This window comes from Piliocolobus tephrosceles, chromosome 9 (assembly GCF_002776525.5).
Source record: "Piliocolobus tephrosceles isolate RC106 chromosome 9, ASM277652v3, whole genome shotgun sequence".
NCBI classification, from domain to species: domain Eukaryota; kingdom Metazoa; phylum Chordata; class Mammalia; order Primates; family Cercopithecidae; genus Piliocolobus; species Piliocolobus tephrosceles.
The window spans coordinates 46708424-46733176 of record NC_045442.1 but is presented as its reverse complement, the minus strand read 5'-3'; the positions used below and the strand labels follow the sequence as shown (position 1 = coordinate 46733176).

Below are 24753 nucleotides of genomic sequence, written 5' to 3'. Positions count from 1 at the left end.
TTTTTAATTGAGCCAAACCGTGAATTAAAGAAATTCAAAGGAAAACAACAGTGATTTGACTTTTTTAAGACTGTTACTTGGCAACAATTGTAAAGCATGATAATACTAAGATTGGCAAGAGTGCGACAAACAACATTCTGCTCATGTTTGAGTAACGGGAGAGTAAACCAACAAAGGAGTGTTTGGCAATTTATAGGAAAAACTTTAAAATATAAACATTCTCTTTGGCTCAGGAATCCCATTCTAGGAATTTAGCTTAAGGAAATCATTGGCAAATATGTATCCGTTCAAGAATGCTTATCACAGGCTGGGCGTGGTGGCTCATGCCTGTAATCTCAACACTTTGGGAGGCCGAGGCGGGCAGATCACCTGAGGCCAGGAGTTTGAGACTAGCCTGGCCAACATGGTGAAACACCGTCTCTACTAAAAAACTACAAAACTTAGACAGTCATGGTGGTGCGCACCTGCAATCCCAGCTGCTCAGGAGGCAGAGGCAAGAGAATTGCTTGAACCCAGGAGGTGGAGGTTGCAGTGAGCCAAGATTGCACCACTGCACTCCAGCCTGGGCAACAGAGCAAGACTCTGTCTCAAAAAAAAAATGCTTATCATGATGTATTTTATAACAGAAAACACTGAAAACAACCTAAATAATAAATGATTGCTGATCAGTTGAGTACAGTATGATACATAGAATGGAATACTACATGGCAATTTTTAAACGGTGATTTTAAAAATACTAACTGGCATTGAAAGATATTCATAAGGTATTGCTAAATTAAAAAAAGAGTTAACAAACTGTAAATATAATAAAATCCCACTTTTTAAGAAAAAAGTATAAATGTGCTTAGAAAAAGTCTGAAAGACTATGAAGCTATCTCTGAGTGTCAGGATCCCCAGATGATTTTTTGACTTTTTAATTTTTTTTCTTACTGTGGAAATTTTAGAAAATATACAAAAGAAAAGAAGATTTTTAAAAATTACTTGATATAGCACCAAGAATGAACCCTAAGGTAAACTATGGGTGCTAATGATGTGTCAATGTAGGTTCATCAGTTGTAAGGAATGTACCACTCTGGTGGGGGATATTGATAGTCGGGGAGGCTGTGCGCGTATTGGAAGAAGACGCATATAGGAACTCTCTGTACTTCCTGCTCAATTTTGCTGTAAACCTGAAACTGCTTTTAAAAATACAGTTTTTTAATTAAAATAATAATCAAGTCTAGTAAAAAAAAAAAAAAAAAACTATCCCCAGCACTGGCACAGTATCATTTCTGCATTGTTCTATTGTTCAAAGCAGTCACAGGACCAGCCAAAGTTCAAGAATTAAGAAAATAATCTCCACCTTTTAATGGAGAGTGGCAAGGTCACTTTGGATAAAACGTGGAATAAGAGCAATTATTGTGTTGTTGCAGCCATTTTTATGAACTACAATCTGCCATTTAAATATATATTTTAAAAATAACTATTAATCCAAAAAACATAAGAGGTGAGAGAGGAGGAAAAAGAAGCACTGAAAAGGTGAGACAAATAGCACAAAGTGAGGAGATACAGAAAAGTTCAGATATGATCATCACAATTCCTGAAAATACATTAAATTTGCTTAAAAAACAAAGATTGTCAGAGTACAAAAGAAATAACTAAAGCTATATGATATTCATAAGAGACACCCTTAAAATGTGAGAACAAAGAAAAGTTCAAAGAAAATTGCAGAAAAATATACATGGCAAATTCTGCGTTAGCGACATTAACAGACTATGTAGACTTTAAGACAAAAAAATTATTAGATAAGAAGAGGATCACTACAAAAACAAACAGATACTTGATGGTCTCAGTACATGGAAATAACACTGTTAATATTTTTATAGTATTTTAAAGCTTCTACTGCACAGTGATTGAAATCAAGTGAACATCCACATTTACAGAAAGACCTTTTAGTCATGTGTATTTCTTATTATATGTTCTACATAGAAAAATGAACAGAAGCAAATGCACCTGAATATTAACCATGATTGATTTGAGGTAGTATAATTTAATTTAATTTTTCCTTCCTTTCTACTTTCTTTATTTTTCAAGTTTTCTATGATAAGCACATACTATTTTTTATACTGAAAAAAAAACTTAGAAAAAAATAATAATCTCCCAGATTTTTTTTCACGTTAAGTAAGAACTTTCCAGAAATCTAACAATCAAGTTGTCCAATATCTCCAGCCAACGGTTTCTTTATGACTTTGGTTTCTAAACTTGGGACAATTTAAACTACACAAGGGTGATCAATCTCTGTTATCAGTCAACAGTCATCATCTTTGTCATCAAAAACTCCTTACTAGGCACCTTCACCTACCGGGCAGGGGAGGGGGGTGAACCTGACCCAGGATGAAAGATCACTGCACAACCATGACCAAGCCCCACTGAAGAAGAATACAGGCAAGCAGAAAGTAAAGTTAGAGCAGGAAGACAGCATCAAGTTTCACAACATGGAGCAGAACAAGAAAAAGAGGTTCAGTGAAAGATGTAGAAACAGAAAGCAGGGGCCAAGCACAATGGCTCAGGCCTGTGATCCCAACACTCTGAAATGTTAAGGTAGGAGGATCCCTTGAGGCCAGGACTTCAAGACCCATCTAGGCAACATAGCGAGACCCTGTCTCTATTTATTTTTTAAATAAAAGCAATAAATAAAATAAACAGAGAGGAAGGCTTTATAAACCAGCATTCATGCTAATGATAGAGAAGGCATTTAGGAAGACAAAGACAAGATGAAATGAAAAAAAGAGAACAAGAATGGTTTGACAGAGGGCAGTCACTAAGGTTTCAGCATTTGCAATTTGAGTGGGGTTAAGTGGACAGAGGGGAAAATGTAGAGCTGGAATAGAGAAAGCCACAGAGAATAAACAGTCAGACATTACAATTCAAGAAAAATAATTCAATTATTCTGTGTCAATTAAAAACAAAATATTTTATATAAAAAAGCTTTTAAATAAAGAAGTCATAGTCATAGATGAGAGAAGATTTTTATATATACTGCAACTGAGTTCTGTAAGTCAATACCATTCGAATAAATTAGTGTAATAGCATAAATAGGATTTTTCTAACTTTTTACACAAATGATTCAAATAGCTTATACAAATCACTGCCTTTATCATCTTAAAAATATGCTTTTAAAGGGCCCCCTTACAAGACCACTGACTATAAGAATAAAAGGTTTGCAATATATAAATAGAAGGCAATGGAGAGGAGAGGAGAAAAGAGAAGAGGAGGAAGAGGAGAAGGAGAAGGGAGATGAGGAGAGAGGAGGAGGAAGAAGAAAAGAAGAGGAAGGAGAAGAAAGAAGGAGAAGAGGAGTCCATGTGACGCTGCAAATTCAAGGAAGAAAACTTGGCAGAAGAAAAAAGGAAGGCAAAGGGAAGAAGAGCAAGACAAAGCCTTTTCAGTTGCAGTATCCTTGAAGAAATAAGTTGGCCTCCTTGCCTGTCTCAGAGCTGCCTTTGTAAGTGTAGCTGTGTAAGTAGTACCTCTTCCACTGACCACAACTGCCACTCAGATTATCTGCAGTTGTGGCTTTCTTTTTGATGTAGACATTTGAAACCTGTTTTGCTTTCTCCCTTCATGTTTTCTTCATACACATAGTGTCTTATTGCATCCGAGACTCTCAAGGTTCTGTTTATTCTCCTCCATTGGATGACAGACCCTTTGGGGTACCTTACAGAGTCTCCCAAAGTGAATTTTGTAAATGTTACACAGCTTATATTTTAATTCACAATTCAGAACATCCCAAACAGTTCTCCATGTCTGGAGAAAAAACATTGAATGCTTTCGTGTAAGGGGAAAAAGGCACAAGATAGCAATTTTTTTCTGACATAGAATTTTCTACCATAGATTTTTCTGACATAGAGCAACTACAGCAAATGGTGGCCTAACAATTGTAAAGAGCTTAATGGTTCATGGAACAGTTCCAGGAACATAATTTTATTTCATTCCTCAAGTCTACACTCTTCCCAACCCTTCAACAGCCCCAACTCCCAACCCTAGCTTGAAACACTTTAATGAGTTTTCATTCCTCTTGGTATAAAACAACAAATTCTTTGTCATGCCATCTAATCTCTATCTCTTACTTTGTCTTGCATCACCCTGCCCCATTGACCCCTGCACTCCAGCCACACACACCTTTTACCAGTTCTTCAAATGCTTCCTCATTTGTGTTAAATGTTCTTTTCCAATCCCCCCATTTTTCCAGTTAATTCCTACTCCAGTTTCCAGCTCCCATTGTTGTCACTTCCTCAGGGAAACCTTTCCCAATCTCTCAGACAAGGTCAAATTCCTTTAAGATAGTTCTACACATCTGCCTTTCTTAGCACTGAGCCCAATTATAATTTTACATGTATTGTATGCCTATCTGTATGACTGCTGTCTCCTTCAGTAGACTGAAGTCCTATAAGGGCAGCAACTCCATGTGTATTTGTTCATCAGTGTATCCCATAATAATTTCTGTGTGGAGAGAAGATGTGATAGCCACCTTTGAAAATATGGCAACTGAGTCTCAGAGAGTTTAAGGGATTCATTCCAGTAGTACAAATATGGGTACTAGATTCCAAGGTACTGGATTCCTGATTTCAAGGCCAGGAAATACATCATTCCAAGGGGTACTACATGGCTCATAGTAGGTCCCTAGTACAGACTTGCTGAATGAAAAACTGAAAACAAAAATGAAAGTAAGAAGGAATGAATTATGAACTAAAACATGGTTTTCATTGTGAAGAAGATAATCTTGGCTGTGATGCTGGGCAGGTCACATCACCTTTCTAGGCCCTTGCTCCTCTGCTGAAGGTTGAACTAGGTCATCTCCATGTTCTGTGATTCTGAGTTGCTGTGCTTCCAAACTCCTCTCACCTTGGGATTCTGTCTAACAGCAGGCACCTACATGTGGTGGGTGAGTTACTTAGCAGCCCAGATTTGACTTTATATTTTGGATCATTTTTAACGTGTTCAAAGAGCAATTACACTATGAAACAAGAGGCAATTGCAGGAGCAATTACATCAAAGATAACATACGGCAGCTACAGAAACAATGGAAAGTTATTGCAGGGTGTTAAGCACAGCAGATGGAAAAGCTTTGCTATAACCTTGACAGTTGACCGAAGGACTTCCAGATGCGTGCTATAATTGTATGTAAGGAAGCAAAGAACATCTGGCCAAAAGAATAGTATTTTTCAATTTTCTGTTCCAGTTATTAAATGATTCAAAAACTGACCAGGTGCAATAGCTCACACCTGTAATCCAAGCACTTTGGAAGGCCAAGGTGGAAGATGACTTGAGGCCAGGAGTTTGAGATCGGTCTGGGCAACAAGCAAGACCCCATTTCTACAAAAAATAAAAAAAAAAAATTAACTAGGTGTGGTGGTGAGCACCTGTAGTCCCAGTTACTAAGCAGGCTGTGGCAGGAGGATCACTTGAGCCTAGGAATTTGAGGCTGTAGTGAGCTATGATCACGCCATTTCTCTCCAGCCTAGGCAACAGAGCAAGAGCTTGTCTCAGGGAAAAAAAAAAAAAAGGTTCAAAAACTACTAAAAGGGAATTGTAAATGGTCTTGGTCCTTCAGCCAAGAGTTAAATAGAAACTGTAAGGGTGACTCTATCCCCTTGTCCCAACAAATTTGGGATACTCAGTGTAACCAGCAGAGATGTATGCTCTTATCCTGCCCTTCTTGTAACTGAATGCTCCACTAAAGTGCTCTAGAATCCGGACCTGTCTTACCTTTCCAGTCCACCTCTTGCCCACGCCCTGACCTCACCCACACTCTGGCCTCATGACTCTCTGTTTTTCATGACCCCGTGAGAAATCCCATGACTCCTTGAAGGTCCAGTTCAAATGTCATTTTCTCTTGGAAGCCTTTCACAGTGCTCTCAGGAAAAACTCAGGGCTACCTCCTCCAAACTCCCACAGAATTATTTATGCCCATGTGATAGTGCTGTTGGTCATCTGATTCATGTTATGGTTACTTGTCTATCTATTTATCTCTGTCTCCTGCCCCAATCACCCCACCGGCTTGTGAGACCCTTATAGATAGAAACCATGCCTTATTCATCATAACATACCCCACTCACACAGTTACACGCCTGACATTTAGAAAGTGTGCTGAGTTAAATAAATGCTAAGGGGCAACTAATCAAGAGACAAATTCATTGTAATAGAAGAATAAGTCCTATGATGTCAGCCCAGATAGCAAATTTTATTAGGGAGCTTTTAGTGACTTCACTTTTAACACAAAAGAGGAATTCAAATGCTAAGAATTGCAAGCATTCTAATAATGGAATTATTGAGAAGAGGTAGAATATGTTTTCTATTCCTTTTTAGCTAAAATGATTACACTTTTTTCTGTGTTAGGCACAGAACTAGAGTTGTGTATGCACTATCTCATTTAATCCTCAGACAACCCTATGGGGTATTAATATTCCTATTTTCGAATAGGATACTTAAGGTCTAAGTGGATTAAGTTACTTTCTCCAGGCCACAGAGTTAGTAAGTGGCAGAGGGCTGGGATTTGAAGTCAAGTTAACCTTACCTTAAGACCTGAACTTTTTATTACCATGTTGTTCTCCACCTACTTTTAGGGCCAACTCTGGTGTGTGAACTGTGAATCATAGTTTTTAATGTTTTTCTTCACCACTTTTTTGTCACTTTTACTGCGAGTTTTATTCATATAGCATCTTTCACTTAGATATTTTATAATTCCATTTGGCAGACGCTTTACCATCTTTCTAATCATTATTATCAACATTTTAAATACTTACTTTATCCCACGGTATGCTCAAAAATACTTAGGGATGCGAAACAGGAAGACAGTCACAGAACTTGTCTAAAGTCACATTGCTAATAAGGACAAGAGCCCAGAGCGAACCCAAACCGTTTGACTCTAGCACCCAGCTCTATCTGATACTTCCCTAGGGCATGTCTGCATCATTTGCAAGTCCATAGGTCAAAGAGTCTGGAACTATGCTACCCACCCAGTCAATTCCTGAGTCAGGCCAGGTGCAGTAACCAAAATCACATATGAATGCAAATGCCTTATTTTCAAGAAAACAAAATCCATGTGCTTTCCTAAATGCTGTCACCCCAGCTGTAATTTTCCCTCACTTGCTTCCTTTAGGTGTTCTCAGTTCTATTTTATCCCTACTTGGCATTGTCCTACATTGGACTTAATCCTTTTAGGGAAACACAGGTAAATAATCTCAGAAACATAATCACTTTCCTGGTTGGTCAGATTGTTTTTTCATTTTATTAAATGAAACAGAACTGTTTACCATCATGGAAGCTCCACATGTGAGATCTTGTTAACATAATAAGCATTAATGTTTATTGAGTTTTTATATCATATGTGAGATGTTGTGCCAAGCTCTTCACCAAGATCCCTCATTTATCATCCCTGTATTAAATCTGTTTTGCAAGTGCAGAACTAAGCCCTGAGAGGCTGAGAACCCCGTACAAGGCCCATGGCTGGACCCCAGTTGTGTCTGACTCCAGAGCCTGGACTCTGAACCACACAACTTATTCTCAGTGTGTGCTGGTACTATTCTGGTCTCTTTTCCCCTCTCTTTAACTAAGAAAAGCTACCCAGACAGAATTATTTTTAAAAAGGAAATAGAGTACCTGATAAGGCCCAAGTCATCTCCATTCAAATCTACCATTTTCAAGACTACCATTTCCTTGTCTGTATTTGAAGAATACCTAGTCAGTAGAACAGAAAAGCAAAGTCAGTTCTGTGTTAGAGCCTGGCCCTCATGTAAGATGAACAGTAGCAGCTGACACAAAAACAAAAATGGCTCTCAGTAAGTGAGATGTCTTGACAAACAGTGGTTCTGTGAACTGCATCCAGTACCTCATTTTTCAGCTAAGGAAAGGGTATGTAATTGTGATCAAAGTTTGGGGGACTAGGGTCAAGTAACTGGAGCAGAAATACACATAGTTTTATATAATATACATTATTATATAACATATATGTATTTCTTACAAGAGAGATTTGTCTTTGAAATTTCCACTCATATCAATTTTTAATGAAATCACTTTAAAAGAGCAGGGAATTTGCAAAATCAAAAGCATTCAAGACCTGCAACTTAAGCGTTCTTTTATGCCCTCTCAAGGGAAATCAGATTACATTTTCTAAAAATCATTTCCTTTGAAAGCTATTGAAAAATATGCAGAAAAATGTAAAATGTCAAGTGGTCAAGTTAAAACTGTGATATTATTTTACAGTGTTACAGTAATCAAGCACTTCTCTTCTGTCACAAACCTGGTTCACCACTTAAAAAAAGACAAAAAGGAAAAATAATGCTCTCCTTTAGTTTTTCCATTCAAATATGTGGGTTTATTTCTTACTCTTCTGTCCGCATTCTTTATCCTTTTATTTTCTCTGACTAGCCACACTCTTGTGGACTAGATGATTTATTCTGGATAACACATGATAAAAGAGCTATTCATTAATTTAATAAATATGCATTGTGCACATTTTTATCTCCATTTACTCATGAAGAAGCTGAGTGACAATAAAGTAAGATAAGTAAATCACTAAAGGTCACATAACTAGAAAGCAATAAAACTAAGCTGAGGCCACAGTTGTTCCTGATTTCAAAGCCCAGAGTACTTCAAACATCCACACTGGCTCCCATAATCAACAAAGTGGAAAGATTCCTGAATAAACTGGTGTTTGTTTCTATATCACATTTTGTTTCTAATTGTCTTAGATTATAAAGATGTTTCTAAGACACTGTAGCTATAATACTCTCTTAGGACCTCACCATATTCATCAAGTAACAGCCCTGTACTTAGATTTTGTTGCTGTTCCCTAAAGGGAATGAAACGACATCATTTTGAAGATTTCTCCTCACCTTGCTCTCTCTGACTGCGGATTTTGAAGGTAAGAATAGGGACTTCTGTTGATCTGCACACCATCCACATTTCCTTTATTGATGAAGATTTTACCTGGTTTCATATTTGTGTGTGCTATGTCAATGCTCTGAAGGTTAAAAAAGAGGGAGCTGTTATAAGCTTGGAAATCCTGGTGGGGATAATGACTTAGTCAATACAAACAGAAGAGCCCTGTAAACAATTTCCTTTGTCTCTAATGTGTCCACATCATGGGATAAAAGCTGGAGAACCACATTGCTATTGCCATTCTGAAGGTAAACAGAAATGGCTTTCAAGGTTAAGATAAAGGAAATGCCATGTTGTGTGGAAGCACAGTACTGATTAATGCCTGAGCTCACAAAAAGCCTCATCTGCTGGTCTCTCCGGACTGTTAAATGAAGCTCAATTTGTCACTTCAGATAGCCAAAATGGGAGACTTGACTCCTACAACACTAATACAAGTTTTGCTAACATGTGTTTCCACCTCCCTACCCTTGCCATTCTACTACCAAGGCAGAGTTGTTCAAACTTTTTTGACTGTGAACTACAGTGAGAGATACATTTTTCATCATAGCTTAATACACATCAACATATGCATCCCAAAACAAAAGTTCACAAAGCAAACTATACCCTGACTGTGTGTTATACATTATATCTTACAATCTATTTTTTAGCATTTTTAATGTATTTTGCAACCCATAAAATTGATTTCATAAGCCTTTAATACATTGCAAGCCTCGGTTTGCAAAACATCATTGTAAAGCAATTTCTGCCTATGCTAGTTGGATCCCTGAATTTTGGGGGTGACACTGTAAGAAAAAAATAGAGAATAAGCCTAGAATACAATAAAATGAAGCAAAACATTAGCAAGGATCCTATGCAACAAAATAATAAGCTGGAAGACAGAAAAGAGAGGAGTATGAGCTCAAACCAGAAACAGGAGAGGAGTTTAAGGGTATTTGTCAGGAGCACCACGGAGGTCTGTATCTGTAGTGGAGAACTTGAAAAACTGGGATGTGTATTTATAAGTTGGATTCTCTTTGTACTTTGGGAAATATCTTAAAATCTTAGAATTATTTGTAATTACTTTTAGCTCCTTCATGAGTTTCTCTTTGTGTGACTTTGTGCAAAGAACAGACTATGTAGTGCCCTCTACCAAGAACCCCAAACCAAAATGTTTTGTCTATTTAAATAACTCCATCGGGATTACTCCCATAGAAGCCTTCTTTTCCAATCATCCATGCCTCAGCCCTAACAGCCCATAGCTCAGAATCAGAAGCTAAGAGACAGTCAGGGAGGAGAAAGAATGGTACATGCTAATACTATGCTCAGACTCAAATCCTACAGGGACTCTTCATATCACATCCAATCACTCCTAAAATACTTACAAGCAATGGTAAAGAACAGCTGCCTCTGGGGCTCTTTGCCTACCTTCAAGATACCTGTGACCATGTGCTGAAAAGTTCGATTGCTAAATCCTTCACTGGCAACTACAAACACAGTATACTGGAAATATCCTGCAGGACCTGAATGAGTGTGAGTGCCACTCAGGATGACATTGTCTCTTCTGTACAGGGAGCCATATTTACTCTGCAGTCTGTTCAGGACCTTCAAGAAAAAAAGTAATTGAACTAAGAAGAGGGATAACATAGGAGCTCAACATGAGAAAAGGCTTTGATGAGTTCAATCACTGATCTATACTAATTACATCTGTATTAATCCATTCTCATGCTGCTAATAAAGACATACCTAAGACCAGGTAATTTGTGAAGAAAAGAGGTTTAATTGACTCACAGTTCAGCATGACTGGGGAGGTCTCAGAAAACTTATAATCATGGCAGAAGGGGAAGCAAACACGCCCTTCTTCACATGATGGCAGGAAGGAGAAGTGCAGAGTGACAGAGGGGAAAGCCCCTTATAAAATCATCTGTTCTTGTGAGAACTCACTGTCATGAGAACAGCAGCATGGAGGTACCCACCCCCATGATTCAATTACCTCCCATGGGGTTCCTCCCAGGACACATGGGGATTATGGGAACTAAAACTCAAGATGTGATTTGGGTGGGGATACACCCAAACTATATTAATATCCCTTTCTTTCTTTCTTTTTTTCTTTTTTTTTTGAGACGGAATCTCGCTCTGTCGCCCAGGCTGGAGTGCAGTGGCCGGATCTCAGCTCACTGCAAGCTCCACCTCCCGGGTTCACGCCATTCTCCTGCCTCAGCCTCCCGAGTAGCTGGGACTAGAGACGCCCGCCACCTCGCCCGGCTAGTTTTTTGTATTGTTTAGTGGAGACGGGGTTTCACCGTGTTAGCCAGGATGGTCCTCGATCTCCCGACCTCGTGATCCGCCCACCTCGGCCTCCCAAAGTGCTGGGATTACAGGCGTGAGCCACCGCACCCAGCCAACATGCCTTTCAAATGGCCTCTCACTCTATGTTTGAGGATATTATCATAGTAATAACAATGAAATAATAATAACAATACTTAACATTTTATGGATTCTTGCTATGAGCAAACACAATGCTAGGTATGTTATATATAGTATGTATTTAAAAATCTTTATTATAATTTCAAGAGCTACACAGGTATTGTTAAGCCCATTTTTAGCTGAGAACATTGAATTATACAAAAGTTAAATAATTTGCCTGTTGATCTAATAAGTAGCAGAGCCAGATTCCAGACCCACGTCTAACTAGAGAACCAGTACTCTTATTCATTCATCATTCAACAGCTGCTCTAAGCAAAAGAATATATGAGGTTCCTGTCTTGAAGATATTTTTATTCTAATGAAAGACAAAGACAGTAAGCAAGCAAATAAATATTAAATATTATTTCATAGAGTGATAAATGCTATGAAGAAAAATATTATTGCACAAGGAAAAAGAAACTAGTGGGTGTTAGTGAGGAAAGATCTTCTAAAGAGGGGCACTCTTTTAGCAGAGGCTTAGATGAAGAAAGCAAGCTGGCTGTGCAATATCTGGTGGAAAAGCAACTCAGGCATAGTGAGCAGAAACTGCAAAGGTTTTTAAGCTACTCTACTACCTCATTTCCCAGATGAAGAATTCAGTACACCTTGAAATGAACTCTTAGACTTGTTGGTCTAGGGGAAGCCATCCCCTATGATGCAAGGACACCCTAATAATCCTGTGGAGAGACCTAAGAGGATAGGAAGCATCCTATCAGCACTAACTTGCTAGCCATCTGAGTTGAGCAACCTTAGAAGTAATTTCTTCAGCCTTGGTCAAGCCATCAAACAACTGCAGCCCTAGCCAGCATCTGAGTGCCACATCATGACACAGAAGTGATGATATATGACTTGTTCTAAAACAAGTCAGAATTGTCTAACCAAGCCACTCTGGGAATCCTGACACACAGAAACCTTGAACAACATGTATTATTGCTGTTTTAAGCCACTAAGTTTTTAGGCGATTTGTTGTACAGCAATAAACAACTAATACAAAGAAACTCAGTAAATGTTTAGTGAATAAGTCAATCAATGAACATCCAAATGCAAGACTAATGTCTTCATATGGTGCAGATACATCAAGAAAACACCAGAGAGAATACTGGTGATGTTGCTGAGTACCTGTTGCTGATTATGCTTTAATAAGCTGCAATCTAAAGTTTGGTATCATTGCGACTTTTTGTGAAAGATAATTTAAAAATGATCCAGCAGTTTGTAACACAAAGGAGAAATGCTTGAAGGGATGGATACCCCATTTTCCACGATGTGATTATTAGGCATTGAATGCCTGTATCAAAGCATCTCATGTACCCCATAAATATATGTACCACATACACACAAACATTAATTAAAGAAAAAGAAAGATCCAGCAGAAGTGTCAAACCCAAAGCAATTGTTAGCAATGTTTACCTTGAGGATGGCATAGACACTCTGATGAGCTGTCTCTCTGGAACATGCAATAAAATTAAAAGCCCTCATTTGTATTCGCCAATTTCTGTGGTGTAAAAACTCCTCATCATGATCAATTTCAAGCTACCCAAAGCTTAACAGCCAGCTCACAATGTTCCTGAATATTTACAAATTGGCTCTTATGAACTTGTGCAAGCCAGTTCCAGCTCACTGCTGGTAAGTGGGGAGTAGCAGCTTCTGTGCTATGTACTTAATATACATGAAGATAACCATTCAACCTCTTCTATTGCAGGTGAAGATCTACGCCATTCTCATTCCAGTCATAACCATCTTGCCTCATTAACCTCTCCATGTCCCAAAGACTGATTGTTTGGTTACCATGTCCACATAAGCAATCCCATGATGCAAGACAAACACAGAATGGAAGTATAATCTAACTAGATTAACATCCTTTTATATTCCTTCTGTTTAATCCTAACTCCAGCCCCAATCCCTCATCACTCTCATGTATTATTCCATACTGTAACCACCACACTCATGAAGAAGAAATGTCTGTAAAGAGAAGAGAAAATGATCAATGAAGGGACACCATGAAAGCTGAACTAAAGTCAGAAGCTGATGTTCTTAACAATTTACAGCTAAGACAGGAAGGTAGTAGAGAAAAAGAGCCACAAGTCAACTTTAAAGCTCCTTAACCCCATCCTATTTATTCCTAAAGAACTGTGACATTAGGGCTTTAGAATTAAATGTGTTTCTTCATGTCTACTCAAGAATCAAGCCCTTAAAAAGACAGAAATTATGAATCTTGAATTTTAAAACAAAAAAGACTACAAACAGTACACATGAATTTTATTTTAAACTACAATCTCTGATATGAAGTCAGACATATGGGACTTCTGGGGGGAAAAAAAGAAAAACGTAAAACCTAATTATATATATAACAATGCCAGGAAGATAGCCATTGAAAATAACATGTTTCCCAGTTCATGAAAGGAAGGCATTTTAACACAGGACAAAGCAGCTACATTTATGTCTACAGCTCACTTCTGTCTTCAGTTTCTATTCCATTTCCTATCGCTGACACTCTTGGGAGCATGACATAGAAAAACCTAGAAAGTCCTTCTGTTTTCCTGTCCTGCCTCACTGCACAGAGATCTTCCATAATCTTCATTCTGTGCTGGAAATTTCATCTATCTTAAAGCTGAGACTGAGAACTTGCATGGAAGTAGGTGTTATAAATAATCTTAATAGCACTTATTTAGCTACATTTATTTCTCACACCTTCCCTTGGATTAATTTGGGAAAACTAAGTGGGTTCATTTAACGGCCTTCCCACTGGGTCTCAGATTGCACAAGGATGTAAAAATAGGAAGAGACAGATAAATGGTGCCCACTATTGACTTGATAGCATCTACTAACACATTAAACTCCTCCCCACTCTACCTGCCAAAGTCTACCTTTTGGTTCTTTCCTTTCTGCTAATGACCATACTATTTCCCAATTAGAACCATCTCATTTTTCAGAAAAGCAGTATAGTACAGTAGAAATGAGCATGAATTCTGACACCAAGATGCTTAAGTTTGAATCCTAGCTCTGATAGTTCCTAGCTGTGCAACCTTGGATAAGTTACTCAGTCCTCTGCAAACTTGGTTTCTCAATCTGTCAAATGACATAATAATAATAGCTCCCTCATAGAGTTGTTTGGAGGAGTAAGTACATTAATCCATACAAGGCACTGACAAGAGTTTCAGACTCAGCATGAATATTATGTTAAGTATTGGCTTTTATGTCTATTCATGTCCAAATCTCACTCACATTTAATTTTTTTCTTTCTTTCTTTCCTTCTTTCTTTCTTTCTCTTTTTTTTTTTTTTTTTTTTTGAGTCAGAGTCTCATTCTGTCACCTAGGCTGGAGTAGTGCAATGGAGTGACCTTGACCTTGGCTCACTGCAACCTCCACCTCCCAAGTTCAAGCAATTCTCCTGCCTCAACCTCCCAAATGGCTGGGACTACAGGCACCTGCCAGCATGCCTGGATGATTTTTGTATTTTTAATGGAGATGGGGTTTCACCATGTTTGCCAGGCTGGTCTCAAACTCCTGACTTCAAGTGATCCACCCACCTCAGCTTCCCAAAGTGCTGGGATTATAAATGTGAGCCACCACGCCTGGCCAACTCACATTTAATTTCCTATCCCACCACCATGTAGTCTCACTGACATCACATTGGTTTAAGATCTTTGTGCCAGCCTCACATGATAAAGGGGGAAATTGTTAGGCAAAGTTATAAAAAATAAAAACCCTTCCAGCAACTCCAGTTTCCCTTTCTTGTTCCTTCAGCCTTGTAACATGTTATAAAACTCCCCTGGGTGAAATACCTCTGTTTGAAATACCTAGTATGATGATTACTGTTTTCTTAACTGGACCCTCACCAATAGAGCCTCAGTATCACTTTAAAGAGTCTGCTAATTTTTGTCCTCACTTCTAGTTCCACTCTATTCCAATCCATATCAAATATCTCTACCTGCTTAATCATCCTAAAACAAAATGGTGTTTACATCACTCTGCCACTCAGAAGATTTCTCAGAGTCCATATCACCCACAGAATTAAAAACAAGCCGGCATCTCAGGCCCTCTGCAATTATGACAAACATATCTTCCAGATACATCTCCAACTACATGCCTCTGTATGTCCTAATAGATCTCCTCTGTTCCCTCATGAGAGTCTACATCCCTCCTTCATGCCTCTCTGTGTTCATTCTGTTTTTTCCATCAGATTTCTCTCCCTTCCCATCCTAACCATTTAAAATTCTGCTCACTCAAGTGTCATTTCTACCATGAAAATGTTTTCCTAATTTGCATTTCTTGAATCCCCATTGGTGATCTTAAAAGACCATATGTCCACAAAGTCTCAGATACTTTGCCCTTCAAGAAGTAAAGCTTACTTTTTCACCACTGAGTGTGAGCTGGACTTAGTGACTTGCTTAATGAATAGAACAGGGTGAAAGTAATGGTGTATAACTTCTAAACCTGGGTCATACAATGCACTGTAGCTTCCTCCTTGCTCGTTTGCTTGGATCACTCACTCTGAGGGAATCTAGCTACTGTGTCGTAAGGACAGGAAGAGTGAGGAACTGAGGACTTTGGCCAACAGCCACATGAACAAACCATCTTGGAAGTGGACCTTCAAGCCTGGGTCAAACCTTCAGATGACTCCTCCTTTGCCATCACCTTGATTGCCATAGAACCTAAACCAGAGCCACCTAGCCAAGATAGAATTCCTAACCCATAGATCATGTGAGATAATAAATGTTTGTTGTTTTAAGCCATTATAGTTTAGGGTAATTTCCTACCCAGTAATAGACAATTACTATCCTACCGTACCTTCCTTCGGTTAATTACAGCTATCTGTATACTTCTGTATATCTCTATATTTCACAGTCCTTCCTTCTATCCACCAACTAGAAAATGATCTCATAAAGGAGATAAATTATGACTTACTTAGTTATATGTCCCCTGAAGTGACACTAGCAAAGTACCTTACAAAAAGCAAGTGGTCATTGCATTTTTCCCTCTAAGAGTATAGAATAATGTCACTTTTAAGAATGTATCTATTATAAAGACACATGCACACACATGTTTATTCCAGCACTATTCACAATAGCAAAGACTTGGAACCAACCCAAATGTCCATCCATGAGAGACTGGATAAAGAAAATGTGGCACATATAAACCGTGGAATACTATGCAGCCATAAAAAAGGGTGAGTTCATGTCCTTCACAGGGACACGGATGAAGCTGGAAACCATGATTCTCAGCAAACTAACACAAGAACAGAAAACCAAACACCACATGTTCTCACTCTTATGTGGGAGGTGAACAATGAGAACACATGGACTCAGGGAGAAGAACATCACACACTGGGGCCTATCGGTGGATGGAGGGCTAGGGGAAGGATAGCGTTAGGAGAAATATTTAATGTAGATGATGAGTTGATGGGTCCAGCAAACCACCATGGCACGTGTATACCTGTGTAACAAAACTCCACGTTCTGCACATGTATCCCAGAACTTAAAGTATAATTTAAAATGACAAAAAAAAAAAATAAAAAAGAATGTGGACTCAGGGATTAACCATACCTGTGTTCAGAATCCAGTTCTACCATTTGCTAACTGTGTGAAATTTGGAAAGTTACCTATCTTCTCCAAGACTCAGTTTTCTTACCCAGAAAATGGAAATAACAACAAAGCCACCTCACTGTTTTGTGGTAAGTGCAGGAGTGGAGAAGACACTTCATCCCCTGTCCTCATGTCTCCTTAGATGGGGGAGGCTTCAAGTCTCCTCCCCAAAAGGGAACAATGTTAAAGTGATGCTTTTAGGCCATCTCATCATCCCTCTCACTGGCCCCTTCACATGGCATGAGGAGAAAAGTGTTTAATAGGTGAGGCTAGCAGAACCTGACATTGCATAATGGACCTTTATGGTCATTGTTCTGGTCAAAGATCCAGCCGCTCCTCTTTCTCACATTCATGATTATGTGAGCAGACATTAACAGAACACATTCTCTCTTAGTGACCTGATCCCATGCAGAAAATATAACTGGGTCAGGGCTTAGAAATTGCCTTAGAAAGATAGAATTGGAGGTTCTATCAGTCGCTTGCTTGCTTGCTCGCTTTCTCACTCTCTCTCTCTCTCCCTCTCTCCTCCTCCTCCTCCTTTTCTATGGCTTTGACCATTTCAAATCCATACAAAAACAATCAGAATACTATAATGAATCCCTATGTGCCTATTACCCAGCTTCTATAACTACTAATTCATGGTCAACCTCATTTCAATGTTGTATTTTAATTCACATCTGATTCCTCACATGTATTCTCAATTGTCTGAGAACCTGAGGAAGGGCTTAGTGATTAATTGGTACTCTCCCAACTTCTAACAGGGAGGATTAAATAAGGGAATATATATATATAAATGTAACCTGGCACATTATAAACTTTCAATAACATTAGCATTAATAATGACAATGAGTCATCAGCAGAACTGAAAGCAACTTTTGACCAAGATAACTTAGACTGAAATAGTGAGGATCATTCTCCTTGTAAGATTATCTGCTATATTGTCAAGAGTCTATAACATTGAAGGTAGTAGAATTTCAATGAATGAGAAACCAAGAGGAATTAGTTCCTGTCACATTCATCAACTGTTCCTTAAACCATATCATTTCTTCATTCCTTTCTCCTCTCAAATCACTTACCTCCAGCCTGAGCCTTTGGGATACCATGCCTATGTCGATGCTGACAAACACTGTTCGATTGGACCCATCAGGTTCTGCCATGATGAAAGCACGACTGTACAGCCTGGTGAGGATGCCCTGTGCATTCTGGCCAGATTTGCTGTAGCCCATCTAAAGAGGAAGAGACAATCAGAACTGCTCTCTCTCACTCCCCTACTACTAGAAACCAGGCACAAACATACAATATAGATGACTGCAGAAAGACAAAGAAAAAACATCCATATGACATGGTGGCTCTGAGTGAGAGAATATATGTTTTCAAAAATTAAAAAGAAAAAGGAAGAAGGAAAACTGAAAAATATCATAAAAGAGGCTTGAATCTTCCATATAGAAAAATGCAAAGGCAAAGAATCGATCAGGTTGGCAGAAGCTGTTCCCCAGCTTATGGGCAGGAGGGAGTTGGTGAGACTTTGGAAATGCTATTACTAACACTAACATGTGAGATCTTTCCAGCCTTTCTGGTTTGGGCAATGGCTCTTTTTCTCCTGCTTGTCTAAGATGTACAGGAAAAAATATTTCCTCTACCTCCACCCCACATTGCCCAGGAACGTTTTAAAGATTGAAGGTTCTCTCATGTTGGTTGTTTAGTGTACGATTTTGTTTTCGGAAGAAAATGGTATCTTCATAATTAAGTATTCTTCACAGAGGGTACCTCGCCCTGGCTTTTACCATAGTATCATTCCTGTCGTGGGTGCAACTGGCTGATAAATTCATTTACCGCCCATGACATGGGATGGTAAAGAAATTTACCAAGACAGTCATAGGTAAAGAAAGGCAGATTTATTAGGGAAAGTAAGAAAATATGTTGCAAGGGTACAACAGGCAGCACAGCAGAGAAGGGGCTATCTGCAAATATCAGGGAAAACCCTACCCCCAATATTCAATGTGGGTTATTTTCTACTTCCCTAAGCGTCGGCTGGTCTGAGAAATAAAGGGAAAGAGTACAAAAGAGAGAAATGTTAAAGCTGTTTGTCCAGGGGAGACATCACATGTTGGCAGGTTCCATGATGCTTCCTGAGCCATAAAACCAGCAAGGTTTTATTAGTGATTTTCAAAAGGGGGAGGGAGTGTACGAATAGGGTGTGGGTCACAGAGATCACATGCTTCACAAGGTAATAAAATATCACAAAGCAAATGGAGGCAGGGTGAGATCACAGGACCACAGGATGGGGCGAAATTAAAATTGCTAATGAAGTTTTGGGCACGCGTTATCATTGATAACGTCTTATCAGGAGACAGAGTTTGAGAGCAGACAACCTGTCTGACCAAAATTTATTAGGCGGGAATTTCCTCATCCTAATAAGCCTGGGAGTGCTACAGGAGACTGGGACTTATTTCATCCTTTCAGCTTTGACCGTAAAAGACAGCTGCCCGCAAGGGGGCCACTTAGAGGCCTACCCTCAGGGATGCATTCTTGTTCTCAGGGATGTTCCTTGCTGAGAAAAAGAATTCAGCAATATTTCTTCTATTTGCTTTTGAAAGAAGAGAAATATGGCTCTGTTCCACCTGGCTCACCGGAAGTCAGAGTCCAAAGTCTTATCTCCCTTGTTCCCTGAACATTGCTGTCATCCTGTTCTTTTTTCAAGGTGCCTAGGTTTCATATTGTTCAAACACACATGCTCTACAAACAATCTGTGCAGTTAATGCAATCATCACAGGGTCCTGAGGTGACATACATCCTCCTAAGCTTACGAAGATGATGGGATTAAGAGATGAAAGTAAAGACAGGCATAGGAAATCACAAGGGTATTGATTGGGGAAGTGATAAGTGTCCATGAAATCTTCACAATTTATGTTCAAAGACTGCAGTAAAGACAAGTGTAAGGAATTATAAAGGTATTAATTTGGGGAACTAATAAATGTCCATGAAATCTTCACAATTTATATTCTTCTGCCATGGCTTCAGTCGGTCCCTCCATCCCTGACTTCCTGCAATACACAAAGAAGCAGGGGCTGGAGGGAAGTTATATAGGGTCATGCTGGAGCGGGACATATGCAGAACGAAGTTGGGCTGCTGGGGCTACATGCAGAGTGAAGTATTTGGGAACAGGATGTTGTGGCAGCAGGTTATCTATGATTAGCCATTTCTCAGAACAGTTGTTCTCCCCAACGCTGGGGCCCCTGACTTATTAGGACTCTACAACTCTCTAAGCCAAATCAGATCACATACACCTATCCCAAGTCACTTCTCTCACCATGTCATAAAATTTACCCATAAAACTACACCCAGGTCTTCAGAATGCCCCCTCTACTGTTTGCTTTACCCCTCCTGGGAGTGTTTATTTAGGGTTCACATTCCAGGATCACTTTTTCAGAACATACAGTCGAGAATCATACCTGGAATGTAAAGATTACTTAGAGGGAGGGAGTGAATCCCATTAGACAACTTCATGCTCTGGTTTCCTAGGGAAGCACTGATATAAATGGGTATTTCCATCACATAGACAATACTAGCAGTCAATAGGCCACACCTGACACATAGAAGTTTTATTTGCTTTCACATATTGGTGCAACCTAGGTTTCCAGTTTTAGCTAGAGTTGCCTTTATTTCTTAAGTAAGATATTTGAAACTTCAACTCTTTAATCTGGGGATTTGGGGGCTTCTTCTAAAATACTGCAAAATAGGGCAGCCCTGAGCCCCCATTCTTACATGGCAACAATCAGCTAAATCCATATACTTTCTTTGTACTTTTTTTCCCCTCAAAGTCCCCACCATTTCCTACTGCCTCCCACTCCCAAACTGAGGATTCACTAGACATTTATTATGTTACACTGGCCTGGTGATGTCATTTACGGTACTTGCTCACCCCCTGTCATATTTGAGTTTGCCATCTCTGCCACTTCTGCTCATAAAAAAAAAAGAAAAAAGAAAAAAGGCCAATGGACTTTACAGGGGAGTTATGATTGAATAAAAGTTTTCCTCTTCCTTCTAGTATGAAATTCATAGTGCTAGACAGCAGCAAGGTCAATTAAAAAGCTAGAAGAAAATAATGATGATGTTGTAATAATCAGAAATGAATGCAGGTTGTAAAATAATAAAATTGGTTGTTTCACAGTCTCCGTAAGGAGTCCATTGTCTACTTACCAAATTGATATCTGCTACTTGTCCTGTGCAGTCAGCTCGTCCAACACCAATATGATAGCCACTGAAGTTCTGAAATAGAGGTGGCTCTGGGGTTGAAGTCACTAGAGAAGTTTGAGTGGCTGTGGAACTCTGGGTGGCTGTGGAGCGCTGGGTGGCTGTGGAGCTCTGGGTGGCTGTGGAGCCCTGGGTGGCTGGAGGGTTTGGGGTGGTTGAAAAAAAATGGCCTCCTGAATCCAAAACAGAATAAGAGATTTGAGAAACAACATTTCAGCCCTCTTATTTGTCAACATCAATTAGAATACAACATATAGGCTCAGGTTCATAAGGAAAACTCTTTATATATTTTCTTATACATAAAAATAGAGAGAGAGAAACATCTCAGGAATCTGTTTAAAAATCATAATCCTAAACGGGATCTTTTTCTTGGATGAGCGATGTTTCAGACTAATGATCAAGGCCTCTGTCAAATGCCCTTCAACTCCTCATCACAAGCCATTCCTTGTCAAACTCACTGCCTTCACTCAACACCCTGCTCTTCTTTTCCAGCTAAACTAAACAGGTGCCAGGTTTACTGAATACAACATCTGGTGATTGGTTTCTTCCATTCTTTCTATCCAGACTCCTCACTCCTTTCCTCTCCACCTACCAAACTCCACCACCTGCTTCAGAGTTAGTCCATTACCATCACACCTAGATCCGACTCAACTCCTCACTTGCAGGATGCCACCCTGCTGACTCTGCCTTGGCTCTGATCTTCTTTGACCTTCTAAAGACTCATTTTTAATGCAACCTAGATCACTGTATACATGTTGATATACTTTCATATTAATTATTCTAATATTTATATATTCATATCTACGTGTGTGTTTATACATATATATTCCATATTAATGTATGCATATATATTTATTATACACACACATACAAATATCAAGGGAAGCAGAATGACATACAGGATTTTTGTGAGAAGACAATTGACAGAAACAAACTGCCTGGTTTGAAACCTGAATCTACGACCTACTAAGTGATCAAATTCCTTAACCTATTTCACCCCAATTCTTGTCTATAAAATGGAGATTATAATAATATCCTGCTTTCTGGGGTTGTTTTGAATAATACCTCTGTTCACTAATATTATAAACTTGGAACAATGGCTAATATGTAGCTTTGATTTTCTTTACCTATTTAAACATTTTATATATTCATTATTTTGTTTATTTCCATTCCCCAGACAAGAGTCAGGAGTTGCCAAGGCATCAAATATCAGTGTCACAAGGCATTCATGATCAGAAAGTACTTAGGCAAGAGATTTATAGCTGATTCCTTCTGAAATCCTAGAAATTCAGAGCTCAAAAAACTTAGAGATCACCTAACATAATCTCCTCAGTTTTACAGATGAGAAAACTGAAAATCAGAAAATTGACTTAACCAATAGTTAATGGAGAGCATGTGATGATTCTGGTATGCAATCCAGATCCTCAAACTCAGAATCTGATGCTCTTTCAACCAAATTCTAGATGGAGTTAGAATCCATGTCTTCTCATTCCCAAGTCGAGATTTTCTTCAAGACATCAAGTATTGCAAGGAGTGGAGCAGGCATCTTCGCTATTGCTTCACTGCTACCAGCAGAGGAATGTCATGCCAACTAAAGCCAAAGCTAACACATAGCTAAGGGTATGTTATTTGCAATCTCAAAGTCTCCGTTTCCCCAAGTGTAAAATGAAACTAATGTAAACAGTAGGGCTAGCATCAACCCTTATAGGATTTTTGTGATAATTCGATGAGAAAATATTCTAGAATCCTCACTATAGTGCTCAACACAGAAACCATTTAATAAACAGTAACTACAGCTATAAAATAGTTACTATAATTATTAATAACCTCCCTGAGTCTCAGCCTCCTGATTTCCTAATTTTAAGAGCTAAAATTGAATAATTCCTTTTCTTTCTTTTTTTTTTTTAATGGAGTCTTGCTCTGTCACCCAGACTTGAGTGCAGTAGTGTGATCTTGGCTCACTGCAACCTCTGATCCCTGGGTTCAAGTGATTCTCCTGCCTTGCCTCAGCCTCCCGAGTAGCTGGGATTACAGGTATGCACCACTATGCCCAGCTATTTTTTTTTTTTTTTTTTTTTAGCAGAGACAAGGTTTTGCCACATTGGCCAGGCTGGTCTCGAACTCTTGACCTCAGGTGATTCGCCCACCTTGGCCCTCCAAGTGCTGGCATTATAGGTGTGAACCACCAGGCTCAGCCAAAACTGAATAATTCTTAATGATCCTTTCACTTCTATCAGTCTATGACCCTGCTGTGCCTCATGCTGGATCAGAGGATCTCTTATACTCTGTGTTTGCCAGGAATTCAAAGCCCTGGGACATGGTAGATAATATGCAGGAAAAGAGGCTACAAAAGGGAAAATTGAGGTAGAAAATACCATCTTCTCCATTTGGCCTAAGGCCAGCCCTATCTTTATTTTGGTCAGAGCTTCAATCTTCACCTATCTTCTCTACTCATTTAACAGTTATGTAACCTAATACTCACTGAAACAGAGGCTCCACCAAGACCCACTGCCAATCTTGTGTGTAAGTGTAGCCTACATTGTTCTCAAAAACTTAGTTTCCAACATTAAAAAAAAGTCATGAGATATCTAAAAATTCTAATTTCCAGCTTCTCTGCAAAACTCAGGAGATCTGAGATCATGTGTTCTCTCTACAACAAACAGCTGCCACCTGGGAGTGGCTGTAGGCCTTCTTCACCAGAATTGTACCTGCCTCCTCCTTGGTCCACCTCCTCACTCCACCTCATTTGCAAAACTTGATTAGCCCTTGTAAGGATTTATGTTTGAGACCCCATTCTCTAAGGCTCTTCACAGACTAATTGACGTTCATTCAGTGAGTTTTTCATTCTCCTTTTGCCCCCAGGAGAAGATGATGTCTACAAGGAGGCAAAGAGAAAGATTAGAGGCTCAGGGCAAAAGCTGCCATTACTAGACCTTGACAAATCTTGAGCTGTGCTTATATCAATGGAAAAACGAATGGCAAACAAGCACATGTCAGAATGCCTGTCACCTGGCTATTGGGGACAAAGGTAAACCTGATAAAAACTGCTATCAATGCAGAAAGGGCAATTAATGCAAAGGGAAACGGCTATTCCAGGCTGCTAAAGTATACATAGAACTATCAGCAGACACTGTTTTTCTCTTTGGTGTCCACAGTAATCAAGAAGTTTCCTACAGGCCTAAAAATTGCATCTAAGAGAGCCCATGACACTTGCCTTTGTGGTTTTCAATTGTCCCACTGGTGGTAAACAAAAGGCTGAGAAGGGCCACTGTGATGGCAGTCATCATTACAAGGAGGAAAATCAGGAATGTCTCCAAGTTAGAGAAGGTGCGTTTGGCCATTTCTTCTCAGGTACAGCAGAGATGGAAGAAGAAATATTGAAGAGGAAGAAATCACAAATTAAAATGCAAAAGCTTTAAGCCAACCAAAGTTAAGATATCTTAACTCTTTCATATTAATAGACTATACCAAGGATGGCAAGTACAGAGCACTTACCACTCATTCCATAGACCAAGCCCATGGCAGACAAGACCAATCAATTACAGCATTCTTT

At 39.1% G+C, this 24753-nt stretch overlaps 1 protein-coding gene across 1 annotated transcript in view; it reads right to left on the bottom strand.

The window, feature by feature from the left end:
• Nucleotides 1-24541, bottom strand: part of LOC111551308 (neutral ceramidase) — a 77052-nt gene extending 52511 nt beyond the window's left edge. Inside the window, 6 exon segments of the mRNA XM_026454839.2 lie at nucleotides 7642-7719; nucleotides 8877-9004; nucleotides 10327-10503; nucleotides 18023-18172; nucleotides 21147-21373; nucleotides 24409-24541. Of these exon segments, the coding sequence (XP_026310624.1) occupies nucleotides 7642-7719; nucleotides 8877-9004; nucleotides 10327-10503; nucleotides 18023-18172; nucleotides 21147-21373; nucleotides 24409-24541 (893 nt within the window).
• Nucleotides 24542-24753: the final 212 nt, after the last annotated feature.